Source organism: Eleutherodactylus coqui, chromosome 13, assembly GCF_035609145.1.
Source record: "Eleutherodactylus coqui strain aEleCoq1 chromosome 13, aEleCoq1.hap1, whole genome shotgun sequence".
Lineage (NCBI taxonomy): Eukaryota > Metazoa > Chordata > Amphibia > Anura > Eleutherodactylidae > Eleutherodactylus > Eleutherodactylus coqui.
Genome location: NC_089849.1, coordinates 94,563,182 through 94,577,230, shown reverse-complemented (window position 1 = coordinate 94,577,230; position 14,049 = coordinate 94,563,182). Strand labels below are relative to the sequence as shown.

At 48.2% G+C, this 14,049-nt stretch overlaps 1 protein-coding gene across 1 annotated transcript in view; it reads right to left on the bottom strand.

The window, feature by feature from the left end:
* The window catches only part of DNAH9 (dynein axonemal heavy chain 9), a 313,610-nt gene that overhangs the window by 247,945 nt on the left and 51,616 nt on the right, over nucleotides 1-14,049 (bottom strand). Inside the window, exons 7-11 of the mRNA XM_066587296.1 lie at nucleotides 13,690-13,857; nucleotides 11,671-11,787; nucleotides 11,408-11,555; nucleotides 8,082-8,196; nucleotides 7,770-7,838 (exon numbers count right to left, since the gene is read on the bottom strand). Coding sequence (XP_066443393.1) covers nucleotides 7,770-7,838; nucleotides 8,082-8,196; nucleotides 11,408-11,555; nucleotides 11,671-11,787; nucleotides 13,690-13,857 — 617 coding nt within the window. The remainder of the gene's footprint in view (nucleotides 1-7,769; nucleotides 7,839-8,081; nucleotides 8,197-11,407; nucleotides 11,556-11,670; nucleotides 11,788-13,689; nucleotides 13,858-14,049) is intronic.

Sequence of the window (14,049 nt, the reverse complement as noted above, 5' to 3'; positions counted from 1 at the left end):
TGGCTATATCCCCCCTGCAGGCACTCAGCTAATTAGTCTGTCTGCAAGCAGTAGGAAGCCAGTGGGAGTACGATTATACATATTATGTTTTATACATACCAAAAACTCTTGGCACAATTTTCTGCCGAACCATGACCGAAGAACAGAAAGTTCCAGCAACCGCCTAAATAAACAAGGGGTGGGTGCTGTGGCCCCCAATGAACGCGACGAGAAAGAGATTTTACGGTAAGTTATACCAAAAATATCTGTTTCTCGTCCGTATCATTGGGGGCCACAGCCTAGACCATGGGACGTCCACAAGCAGTCCCGAAAACAATACATTGGGTGGGCATTCAAAGTTCGGCTGTGCGGTCAACGACCGCCGCCTGCAAGATCTTCCGGCCAAGAGCGGCGTCAGATGATGCAGCTGTGTGGACCTTATAAGATTTTGAGAACATATGTAAGGAAGTCCAGGTGGCTGCCTTACCCTCCTGAAGGGCTGAGGCTCCGTGACGGACTGCCCAGTAAGCCCCTACCGCCCGTGTGGAGTGGGCCGTAACCAGAAATGGCGGCGAGCGCCCTGAGGTGCGATACGTCTGTTATCAGGGACCTTATCCATTTGGATAGGGTGACTTGAGGCTGCCAAGCCCCTTCGGGTCCCCTCCGGAATAACGAAGAGGGTGTCGGTCCTACGAAGCGCCTTTGTACTTTTCACATAGATCCTCAGCGCCCTTACTATGTCCAGGTGGTGCAGCATTTTTTCCTCTTTGTGTACTGGATCTGGACAAAAAGAAGGCAAGACAATTTTCTTCATTAGTATGAAACTGTGATACCACCCTTGGTAGAAACTCGGGTGATGGCCTCAGCACCACTTTGTCCTGGTGGACGGTCATATATGGCGCCTGCATAGCCAAAGCCGCCAGCTCCGAGACCCTACGGATTGCCGTAATGGCGACGAGGACTACCACCTTCCAGGTCAGTAGTCGCATAGAAATCTCCTTCAGCGGCTCGAACGGCTGGCCCGTCATAGTGTCTAACACGAAATTAAGGTCCCAAGTTTGGACCGGGGGTTTAAACGGGGGTGTCGTATGGGCGACTCCTTGCAGGAATGTACGTACTGCCATCCTCTTTGCGATTGGTTTTTGGAACAGTACCGTTAATGCCGACACCTGTCCCCTTAACGAGCCTACCCTCAATCCTACCTCGAGGCCTGATTGTAAGGATGCAAGAATTCTGGCCACCGACAATTGCATCGGTTGTACCCGCCCCTCCTCACACAGGTGAAGAAGCGCTTCTCAGACTCTATAATAAACTGCCGATGAGGCTGGTTTTCTGGCCCGTATCATAGTCTGGATAACCTTCTCCGAATAACCTTTCCTCCTCCACACCTCGGTCTCAACGGCCAAGCCGTCAAATGTAGAGACTTGGAATTTAGGTGTAGAAAAAAAAAGGCCCCTGGGATAGCAGGTCTCTTTGCTCTGGAGGATGCCACGGTGTGTCGAACAGTATTTCTATGATGGTCGCGTACCAGCTTCTTCTTGGCCAGTCTGGTGCTATTAATACTGCTGATCATCCTTCCTGCTTGATTTTCCCTAGGATCCTCGGTATGAGAGGAATGGGTGGAAATACGTATAGGAGCTTGTACTCCTCCCACGAAATGGTTAGCGCATTCGTTGCCGCTGCTTGTGGATCCCGTGCTCGGGACATAAACGGGCGTAGCCTGTAATTTAGTCGGGACGCCCTGAGGTGCACGTCTGGCGTGCCCCACTTCCGGCATATCGTCCGAAATACTTCTGGGTGCAGCCCCCAATCGCCGGGATCCACTGTTTCTCGGCTTAGGTAATTCGCCACCCAGTTTTCTCTATTCCGGGAATGTAGACTGCGGAAATCGAGCTCAGATGCTTCTCCGCCCACGTTAGTATGCCTGCTACCTCGCTCATTACCGACACGCTCCGTGTTCCTCCTTGTCGGTTGACATAGGCCACCGCTATGGTGTTGTCCATCTGAATGCGTACATTTTTTCTCTTGAGATTGGGCCCGAAGTGTCGGAGAGTCAAGTAGATGGCCCGCAACTCTAGGATGTTTATATGTAGCCTTGTCTCTTTTTGAGACCACACTCCTTGAACAGACTGATCCCCTAGTGTTCCGCCCCAACCTGAAAGGCTGGCGTCCGTCGTCACTACTGTCCAGCGACTCGGGCCCAAAGGCCATCCCGCCTGAAGCCTCCCAGGTTCCAGCCACCACTTCAGTGACCTTTGGACTTGAGGGGTTATCTGGATTCGCTGTTCCAGGGTCATCCGGAACCCATTCCGGCGTGACAATATCAAGTGTTGTAGTTTCCTTGACTGGAAACTGGGCGAACGGAACCGCCTCGAATGCTGCCACCATCTGGCCCAGGATAGCCATGCAGTGTCTGAGGGTTAACGGTTTCCCCTGTATTAGGGACCGGACCCCCTGCCGGAGCTTGTCTACCTTTGCTTGAGGTAGCCGGACCTGGTGCTGGCTGGTATCGAATATCATGCCCAAAACTCCAAGTGTTGTGTCGGTATTAGGCATGATTTTTCGCGGTTCACTATCCAGCCGAATTCTTCTAGAATCTTCATCGTGACGTGTACGCTTTTGATGTTGCCGTCCCACGACGGTGCCTTTATTAGTATATCGTCCAGGTATGGAATGGCTGATATACCTTCCGCATGGAGTGGCGCCATCACTGCTGCTAGTACCTTCGTAAAGACCCTTGGAGAGGTAGACAGGCCGAATGGCAGCGCCGTAAACTGAAAATACCTTCCCTGTGTTTCGAAACGAAGGAATTTTTGATGCGTTTCCCGAATCGGGATATGGAGATAAGCGTCCTTGATATCTATTGAGGACAGAAATTCGCCCGGTTGCATGGAGGTTATCACGGACTTGATTGACTCTATCCGGAAATGTTTTGTTCTGATGAATTGGTTCAACCTCCTTAAATCCAGCACCGGCCTCACTCTGCCGTCCTTTTTGGGTACAAGAAAAAGATTCAAATAGAACCCTTGCCTCTCTTGTGCCTCCGGTATCGGTTTCACAACCCCCTGTGCCAGAAGGTTCCGCACTGCCTGCTGTAGGTTGGCTACTCCTTCCGGGGTGGTAGGCACTCTGGACCTGCAGAATGAATTCCGTGGGGGAGTCGTGAATTCGATTGCGTAACCGGATGTCACAATTTCCTGCACCCACTTGTTACTCACGCGCCTCCCCCATGTCTCTCGCAATTGGGAGAGCCTGCCCCCCCCACCCTGGTGACACTGGGTGGGGGCAGCATCTCACGCCGCGCTCTTTTGATCCCGCTGTTTTAGATATTCCGGGTCGGGATCGCCATGTTTGCCTTGTTTTGAAAGAGGGGCCCCTCTTTGCGTCTGTCGGGGTTCTTGTAGACTGGGACCACTGCCCTGACCCTGGGCGGGATGAAAAAAAAAAACACCGAAAGGATCTAAAAGAAAGAACGGTTTCCTTTTTAGTGGAACCTTCTCCTTTCTTGCCGGCATTTGTGGTAACGACGTGCTCTTGCCGCCTGTAGCGCCCTTTACCATGTCATCCAGTTTAGGTCCAAACAGCCTGTTTCCTTCGAATGGCCATTTTGTTAGGGCCATCTTGGATGCTGTATCTGCTGACCAGCTTTTTTCAGCCAGAGAGTTCACCTTGCCGTCACCGATGCAGCGGATGGCCGGGCACCGAACTTGGCTGCGTCTAGTTCTGCTGTGCATACAAATTTGTTTGCCTGTATGACGTTGTCTGTCAGTTCGAGCAACTCATTTGGTGGAGCGCCTGTTACACTGTCTCTCCGTAGCTGCTTGGCCCAGGCTATGGATGCCTTGCTGACCCATGCGGTCGCAAAAATCGGCTGTAAGGCGGTGCCTGTGGCTTAAAACACGGTTTTGCCCACGCATCCAGCTTCCTGTCTTGAGGATTAGCCAGCATTGCTACCTTGGCTGTTGGCAGTGCTGTGCTTCTAGACAGTCACGACACTGGCGGGTCAACTACCGGAGGTACCGCCCAACCCTTTTTCAGGCCCCCTGGGAATGGGTATGTACTTTCCCAAGTCTTCCCGGGTTGCCTAAATTTCTTCTCCGGGTTCTGCCATCCCTTATTAAGAACCTCCGAAAAATCCGGATGGTCTGGGAAGACCTGTCGTGATCTCCTTCTGCCGTCTAAATGACACCGCGGAAGGAGGCGTCTGCACTGTTTCCTCCATTACTTGGAGGGTTTCTCTTATGGATATTACCAGGCCGTACATTAGGCTGGCTAGGCGCGACACCTGTTCCTCGTCTAGTTCCAAAACTGACGAGCCTGCAGAGTGGTCGTAGTCTTCAGACCCACTGCCCTTGCCTGCCGTTTGGGCCGTGTCCTGGGGCGCCCATGAGCAAGATGCTTGAGGGGACTCATCGCGAGCCCGGGCTGGTCTCGCAGAATACCGGGACCGTGAAAAAATGCCTTGATCTATGATAAGTATGCACGGACTCCCTGGACCATGAGAGCCATGAGAGTCCCTGGATGATCTGGACTTTGAGGGTCCAGACGACCTCCCGGTGTGGCGCGATCTATGGGGAGTGTCCTCGCTGCTAAGGGACCTCCTCCTTTTGTGTGCCCTCTCTCGTGCATATTCCGAGGAGGACGCGTCTGAGCTGGGCTCTAACCGGCGTAAAATCGCCGCAGAGGATATGGCCAAGCCAGAAACGGCAGCGGCCAGGGACCTCGCCCGTTGGGGTTCGGGCCCTGGTTCCACAGGGGCGGCGGGGGGCACCGGGGACCCTGGGGCTGCGCGCACCGCGGCACATCTAGTGCAGCGGGGGTCGACTTGACCGCAAGCGAACTTACCGCTGCAGGTAGTGCAAGCGTAATGCTTCACCCTCCCCTTGGCCGGGCTGGAACCCTCTGATCTAGGGTCAGACATGGCAACAGAAAACAATTCCCAGGTAGCGGGAAAGCTAAGTACCGTTACAGGAATGCCTGCAGGGGGGATGGGGAGGGCGAGGGGAGAACACCGCAAAGTGCTGCCTTGGGCAGGGCTTACCCGGTCTAGCAGCTGTTTCTGCGGTTCCCCCGGTCCAGCTGGAGCCTCTGGTCCTGACGCTTGGGTGCTGTCGGAAGTCGACGCTGGTGTACCATACGATCTCGCGGCGTTGGTGACCCGGCAGGTGCTGTGGCAGGGACTGCTGCGGAGTTGCTACTGCTGCTGGTGCCCGAGACAGGAGGTGCTGCTGCTGTCCGGGTGCTTTCTCCGTTGCAGAAGGAAACTGCAGAAGGAAACTGCAGGACTGCAGGGCTGAACGGCTGGAAGGCTGCTGTGTGCTTCAGGCGAGCTGCAGGTGCTGGGCTCAGAGGTGTAGACCAATGAAGTGTCCCAGAGCGCGGCCATTCCTCTGTCCGGCGGTATTTTTACACTCACCCCGGTCGGAGGGGGCGTGGCCTGCCCCGGAAGCGTCCCCGCGACCCGGAAGTGACGCTTTCCGGCCGTGACGACGGCGCTCCGCCCCCCGGAGCGCCGTGCCCGGAAGTGGCCTGCCGGCCGGTGTCCCGGCGTCCTGCGACACGCAAGCTTCTATCCCTGGCCGGGAGAGCTGCCGCTGCCGCCGCCTTCGCTGCTGCTATCACCGCTGCCGCTGCCCCCGCCGTTGCCACCGTCGACGTCCTGATGCTCCTTAAGGTATGCGTTCAAAGTTCGGCTGTGCGGTCTGTCCGTGTGGCGCCGGAATGCTCCATAGTCCCAAGCGGGGGTGTCTTTGTCCTGGGAGCCACAGCCTGCCCTTGCGTCGACTACTCCAGCAGTGCTGCCCCCTACGCGTCACCGTCAGACAGTGCGCTACTCCAGGGAGGGGGAGCCCTATGGCTGGCGGGTAACCGACTCAGATGCGCATTGCATGGTCGGGCCCCTTTTTCTTCTCTGGGTGAGACGCCGCAGTAGTGGTGGAGACACCCCCTGCCTGCGTCTCCCCCGGGAGGCCAGTAGAGCCAGGGAAAAGCCCCGACTCCCCGGATTCCCGCGAATAGCTCTTTCCATGTCTGCCTCCTAGCAGACACTAAGCTAAAGACTAATTAGCTGAGTGCCTGCAGGGGGGATATAGCCAGGTGGGGAGGAGCTAACACTTTTTTGCTTAGTGTCGCCTCCTAGGGCAGTGGCTATATCCCATGGTCTAGGCTGTGGCCCCCAATGATACGGACGAGAAAATTGGGTTTGGTCACAGGGGCCAAAATTGGCCAGGGGAACAAGTGGTTAATGAAGACAAAGCCGTGGTTGTGAGGATGACTATACCGTGCGCCTGGAACTATGCTAGACACGTAAATGAAGAATAACCCCCAGATGCTACGTGGTTGGGGAGAGACAGACAGGAGATGGATAGACAGAAGTCAGTGCAGTTAATCCCATGCCTACTGCGGGCAGGACAGGATACGGTGTACCTCAGCTGAGAAATAAATGCGAACTTTCCAACATACATCAGAGGCTATGGCTATTGGAATTCTATGCCTGCCATTGATCTCAAACTGTAATTAAGATTTCTCATCCCTGCTCAAAGCCCAATTAAGAAGCTCCTTCTGTATCAGCCTTCCGACTCCACAGGAGTCTCTGGAGGGTATGAGCGCACTTTGTAGAGAACCAGTTAAACTTCTTGAATTGTTCTTTGTGCTTGTATGTAAGGAAAGAGTAGAAGATCCCCAGTGTATCCAGATAAGACATCTGCTACTGGGCTTAAAGATCATTTGCCAGTAAAAAGTTAAAAAACTCCTGCAAATATAAAAGTTCAGAAGTCACCCTTATCCGCCAAGGTATAAGTGAAAAACAAAATTCCCTGTTTTAGTTATTAATGATTTTTGGAAATCATTAATGGCTAAAACAGGGCAACCACTACTATTAAAGGACTTTTTCAGGCAGCACCGGCTGTCAGTGGCGGGCTGCACAGAGGCCGCCGCTTGTAATTGCAGGTGCAGCTCTCATGAAAATCCATGGGATGCCGGCCTGCAATTACAAGCGCAGCTCCCGTTGATTTCAATGAGATCTGCGCCTGCAATTACGAATGCCAGACACTACATAGGAGTCGGAGTAGCGGCTTCTCCAGCCCTGGTGAAGCCCGGCACTGTCTGGAAAACTCCTTTTAAGTTTCAAGAGTCTGACCAATCTTTTCCAGACTTTGAAAATGCATATATTTCTACTTAGGGGCCTTGTGTGGCGCAGCATTAAGGCAGCAGAATGCAGTCCTAAGCTCTTGCTCACGACCTGAAGGTTGCAGGTTCAGGTAGCCGGCTCAAGGTTGACTCAGCCTTCCATCCTTCCGAGGAGTACCCAGCTTGCTGGGGAGGTAATAAATAAATGATCTGAAAGCACTGTGGAATACGTTGGCGCTATACAAATAACAAGTCCCTTTCACTCCCTTATGCAACTTGTATATTACCATTAACCCTTTCCAATACAATTTGTATCCTGTTTTTCTAAGGGGGCTTACTCTTTTTCTGCCGTTATACAACAGTGCTATCTGCTGGCTAAAGCCAGTACTGCATGAGGTGACACATTGGATAGGCTCCGTCAGCAGAGAGGCTGGCAATATACAGTAAGAGAACCCCGAGGGATGTCTTTCAACATCAGAGCTGTACAGCCTTAAATCATAATGTATTCAGAAGTCAGACAGTGGATTGGAAAGGGTTAAGGGCTAAGTAGAGCTAGCTGTCAGCTTTATTAGTAGTTACCTAATTTTCCTGATAATAGATTAAAATTTACAGCCAATCTTATCTAGCATCAGAACTGGGCAAGGGCATAAAACAATACTTACTGGTCCAAAAGAGACATCATCTCCTCATACTTCTGTTTCATTCTTCTGCCTTCCTCAGATTCCATACACCTGATAAAAGAAGCCCAATTATTCATTAAGAAGCATTATCAAGATGGCTGCCATGCCATAAATAATGTAAAACATCAGTGCGCACAATAGTGGAGCCGTAGCCCACAGCAACCGATCAGGTAAGTTCCATTGGGAAAATAAATGAACTCATTGATTTGCTGCTCTGGGCAACCATGACCCCTTCTTGTCTGCGCTACGTTTTACGTACCGAGGCCTGAATCATGGGGATATAGGGAGACTTACGGGTGTGTGATATGGCGGAAGTTGCTGTATGGCGCTTGTAGCCTCTCTCTCAGTTCTTTGGCCCAGTTCAGGTTCCCGGAGACCAACGGCATATTCTTGTTTATCTGTGGATATCCTACAAAAAGATTTGAAAAACAGGATTTTTTTGTTACTCACCTGTAAAATCCTTTTCCTGATGAGTTCATTGGTGGGACACAGAAGACCATGGGTGTAGGCTACTGCTACTAGAAGGCAGACACTAAGTAAAAAGGTAATTAGTTTGAACAGAAGCAGTAGGAACAAGTAAAAGAAGCCAACAGAAGGTAAACTGTTGCAGGTTCAGAACTGAGAAAAAGAGGAATCTATCCAGTAAAACCGACAGAAGACATATATATATATATATATATATATATATAAATAATGGGAGCTGTGACCCCCTGTGGACTGAGCAAGAAAAGGATTTAACAGGTTAGAAACAAAAATTTCATTTTTTTCCCCATGTCATTGGGGGACATGGAAGACCATGGGACATCCTCAAACAGTCCACAGGGGAAGATAACCCAAACATCCACTGCTGCGTGCAGAACTTGTGACCTAGAGAAGCATCCAAGGAAGCTCGTAAGTGTGCATTCTAGAGAGCCTAATAAAGTGCGGAGAGGGTTCCTAGACACCCGAGGTACACTTTCCAAGAGATCTCCACAGCTCTAGTGGAATGATCTGCAAGTCACAAAGTGAGCACTCTGCCCTTGCATTAAACATCTCACAAATGGCCATCCTGATTCGCTCAAATGTGTAGACTTGTATTCCACACAGCTGACAAAAAGAGAGTTGGTCCAATGAAAGGAGGATGCTTTAGGCAGCTAGATCTCAAGAACTCCAACTATGTCCAGATGATGTGGGAAGCATTCCCTGGATGGGGAAGAGAGAGTGAAAAAGGCAAAAGATTGAGAGATTTTGGTGAACACTAGAAAAGGGAACATGGCAATAAAAACACTGCCAAGACACCCTTTGGATAGAAGAAACTTTCATAAAATTCATAGCTCCTTGTGGAGTGACATTAAAAGGAACTTCCGGCCCTCACATCAAGTTTGGAGGACAAAGGTCATTGGAAGAGGATGGAGAAGGCAGAAAGCTGGAAATAAAGGCTAAACCCTGCCGGAGAAATAAAAAAATGTTTGATCAATGACATGAGATGTGGGGATTCTAAAAGTTGGTGAAATGATAGCAGTCAAAGAACAAAGCAAACACTGACCAGCCACAGGGCCACAAAAATAGGAAGTTTGTGTCTGTAACCGCACAACACCAAATCCACTTCTGAGGTCCCCCATTGGCTGTATGACTGGTTGATGTCCAGACATTTTCAGCTTAGATTCAGCTATCCATTTTGTCTACTTCCGGAAAGTGGACTCTTCATTTTCTCTTATTTTTGGGTGACATTTTGGTGGTCGCAAGTTATAATGTTTTCAACTTACAGTCGGTCAGAAACGCTATCTTTTCTCCTTAGGGAGAGCAACTATACTATAAACTAAGTAAGGAGACTCAAATGGCCATGCACGCTCCTCTAGGTAATATGCAAATAAGGGAGATGGAATAAATCCTCCACAGTGCCACCTATTGAAAGGCAACATTCCTTCAAGCCAAAGTCAGACTTTTTATACAAGCCTTGTTATAATGACCGGGAATGAAAAGCAAAGTCTGGCCTCCTCTGAAAATTAAGAACTCCTTAGTGAGCAACTGTCATATAAAACGAAAAAAAGGGGGTTTCATCCGGCATTGGCAGTAGAAGAAAGTAAGATTGTTCTCAGTGACAGAAACCAAGTAATGTTTTGGATGGGGCACATATATAATATACAAAAGCAGAGAGGACACCCCTCTTGATTGAAATACAAATGTTCACACACAGAATTTTGAGACTGTTTTGCACTCAAAATTTAAAACAGAGAAACTGAGCCGAGACATAAATACTTAATCAGTCCATTGAGCTCAGCAATTTGACAGTTTTAGGATGTGTCTTATCTCTCCTTCAACGTGCACATGGAAGGAGATGCAGCACCACCTATTGGATGGCAACATTATTACAAGTCAGGTTCTGAATTTTTATGAAGTTAAAAACAATGATTGGGAAGAGGACATCCCACTTGACCTCCTTCAGACCTTTTATATTCTCCACTTATGCAAGAATCCCAGGCTGAGGTTCATTCCATTCTTGAGGGTATCAAACATGACCATAAATTTGTACTCCCAAATTCATTGGTGACGCTGTGACTTGAAATTGTCCTTCAATATGATAACTCTCATCTGCCCTATGCTGTGTCCGTGACCGCAAAAAAGTTTTGCCACAGGTAATTCAGTCTTTCCCTCTGTAATTGAGTGGTGATGAGATCTCATCCTGGCTCTCAGTTTTTGTCCTGTTTCCCCGACATAAAGCCCCCCAACAGGACATTCACTGCACAGGATCAGGTACACAACATCAGACGTGGGACATGTGAATGTCCCCAGGATCTTATAGTCCTGCTGTGTGTTGGGGATCCGTATCCTGTCTGCGGTCCATACAGGTCAGCAGGTCTTGCAGCTCCTTACATTACAGGGATAAGTTCCTTTTTGTGTCATGGGGCATTGCACTCCTGATTATACATAAAAACCATATTCCCGGACCCTCCCCTCCTATGTTATAGGCAACCTCCTAATTTGAGGAACGTTATACTCAGGAGTGTGTGAACATCTGTATTTCAATCAAGAGGGGTTTGTATTTTATATATGTGCCCCATCCAAACCAGTTCCATTTTAGCCTGAGGAAGGATCGATAGAAGATCTGAAAGCTTGCTGTAACATCATGAATTTTTGTTAGCCATTAAAGGGTAACATATCTACAAGATTATGTGGTTTTCTCACTGACAACAATCACACTGTCATATAATTGTATTTCCATCAGAACATCACATCATCATAAAGCACAGCGACGTTTCGACCGTTACATAGATGGTCTTTGTCAAGCTGTGTAACGGTCGAAACATCGCTGTGCTTTATGATGATGTGATGTTCTGATGGAAATACAAGTTCTTTATTGCACCTGAAGATTTGGACTCTGCTGCCTATTTTCTCTCTTTATTTGGTTAAATCTTTGGGATTAGGATTCAATCCCAGTTAGGCGTGCAGTACCCTATGAGTGGAAGAACCCCCCCCCCTTATGGGTTATGGTGAGTGCTGCTGAACACAATTTCTTTCTAACTGTCATATAATTGACAGCAAGGACATATGTAATATACGTCAGGACAACTGGCATATTGTAGGACATAAGAAAACCTCTTCCACAAGGCAGGATGGAGTAGAACCACACAGTAACAGACCTTCTGTCACCTCCAGCATGTGTCTGTCATAGATGGCTTTGGCAGCATCCAGTTCTTCCTCAAACATGGTGATGAGCAGCGGGTACTTATCAAATGCAATCTGTGCGATTATGGGCCTGTCCAGGAGACTTCCAAACATAGCTAGCAGCTGGAATACAAACCAAAACCATAATCCGGTTACAGCAGGTGACAAACCCAGAAAGTGCGGACACTACCAAGTGTGATTGCCCTTCTATAGAACGACTATCAGGGGGACCACATACCTGAAAAGCATGTTCCAGGCCGGAAGTGTCATTAAATGCCAGGCAGAAGACTGTCCCCAGCCTCCTGTCCATGTCCTCAATGCTCAGCTGGAAATGCGAGACATCGTCCTCAAATTCCTACAAACATGGAGCAAGAGCAGAAATACTCATGACATGTTCCTCCAGCTCTCTGAATGCAGCCTAGTGCATAAACTGGAGGTTTTCAATCTTCCCAGGTTCACATACAGCACAGATCTGTCATGTAATCATATTTTGCTTTTCTTTGTATATGCATTATTTTTAGAAGCAAAAACAATCCCGTTGCTTCTTACTGAGAAAATCATTTCATACAGGACTATGAGAGCTGAAGAACACTGCGACTCGTAATAATTCTTAAGGTCATTTGTTTGCTTGTTTATTAACATTTGTTAATTCGAACCTTGTTACGGCCCTTTTAGACGCAATGATTATCGCTCAGAATTCGCTCAAAAGCCATCTTTTGAACGATATCGTTGTATGTAAATCTGCGCCTACCGCATACTTACCATGTACTTTTCGTCCATCGCTGACTGCAGGTCTGCATGAAATCCTCGTCCCTCAGGACGATAACATAAGACAGACCGCATGCTGTGTTCCCTGCGGGCCGTGCTGATAACACAGCTGTTAACAGCCACTGTGCTGCTGGAGAACAATAGCGAAGTATTTGGAGAACAGACCACCCGCTGTTCTCTAAATACATGCAATTAAGTACTTAAGGATTAGCTGATTAGCTCACTAGTACCTATGCAAAATGATCGCTCAAAACTGTCAGTTTCTGAAGAATTTTGAGCGATCATCTGTGTGTGTAAATGTAACCTTAGAGTAAGGATATATGTATTCTATTGTATATATCTTTTCATATGTTTCTCACACCAACCTTTTTAGAAATCACGTGATTTAGTAATAACACAAACCTTAAGGTGTTAACATATGTTAATCATTAGAAACTAGAGCCTCTCATGAGTTCTTATGACTTTAAGGGCATGTATCTCTATTGCTATATCATTTGGAGTATATATGTATCATGATGCTATTAATAAGTGAGAAACATATTGCTTTTGATACAGCTGTGTGTACTTAGCTTTATCAGCATGCACACACTTCTCAATAACCAATTTCTAACAGGCAGTGAAATCAGAAGGATCCATCAGGGTTCCGATAACAACCTCATCAAGCCAACAGGTTGCCCGCAGATCACTGCAAACCTGTAAGGTGGAGGGTGTATAACCCACCCCAGTTTCTGCTTATTATCCTCCCGTGTACACACTTTTCCTTCATGTGACTTTTATTCACCTTGAATAAGCTCACCGGTGGCAGAGGGATGCTTTCATCACTGCAAGGCAGACAGATAGGCAAGATGTGGGGCCCCAATCGGCCATCACGTAAAGCAGCTAAGCAAAGGCAGACGACAAAGTGCAGCGAAGTTCTTTCTGCAAGAGTATACAAACTCTATTGGAAAGCGATGGCTTCATGGGCTGTTTAACTTTTGGTGATGAAGCCGCCTTCTACTTTTCGGCACAGTTACCAAACGTAATGTCAGAATCTGGTGGAGGGAAAACCCACATGCCTTCATGGAGATTTTGCGTGACTCCCCCAAGGTGAATGTGTTTTGCGCTATATCCTGTAGGAAAGTGTACAGACCCTTCTTCTTCTGCGGCCGGAACAGGAAATCCCAGGTTTCCTCTTTCAACAGGATGAGGCATGTAACCATTGCAACACTGAAGTCAGAGGCGACTACCAGACAGATGGATTGGCCGTGAAGGTGCTCACGACAGTGAACTTGTTCCTTGGCCGTCACTTTCCCTGGACCTTGATATCTTTTAATTGATCACCTCTGATGTGGAGAACATTTCTGATGTTGTGCAACAAAATGTTTTGAGTTTCTGTTTCCACTGATATAACATTTCTGTATCCGAATGTCATTAAATGTGAGTTCTGTTTCAAATTGTGAAGATCATTTGTAATAACTGTATATAAAGATTATTAGTAGTCAGTCCTCACCTTGTTCTCTGTGTCCAGACAGTCATACGTCCTCTCTGTGAACATTTTATACATCTCTTGGAACTCCTCGTACATATCAGCTACTGTCTGACTAAGAACTTTGCCTTTAATGCCCCCAAACTCGACTTTCTCCAGTTTCATCATATCCAGGGCTGTGAGCAATAAATCCTAAGGAGATAAACACAAGTTACAAACTTTAGTGTGAGAGCTTACTGTACAGAACAACATCAGCACTTCTTATAGAACTATTACAAACAGAGGACTTATTAGATGAGTTACTGTTGCTGAGAGCTACTAAAACCAAACACAAGAGCGACTGTGGGAGCTTGCAACATGTGGTTGTTTTAAGTGTGTATGACT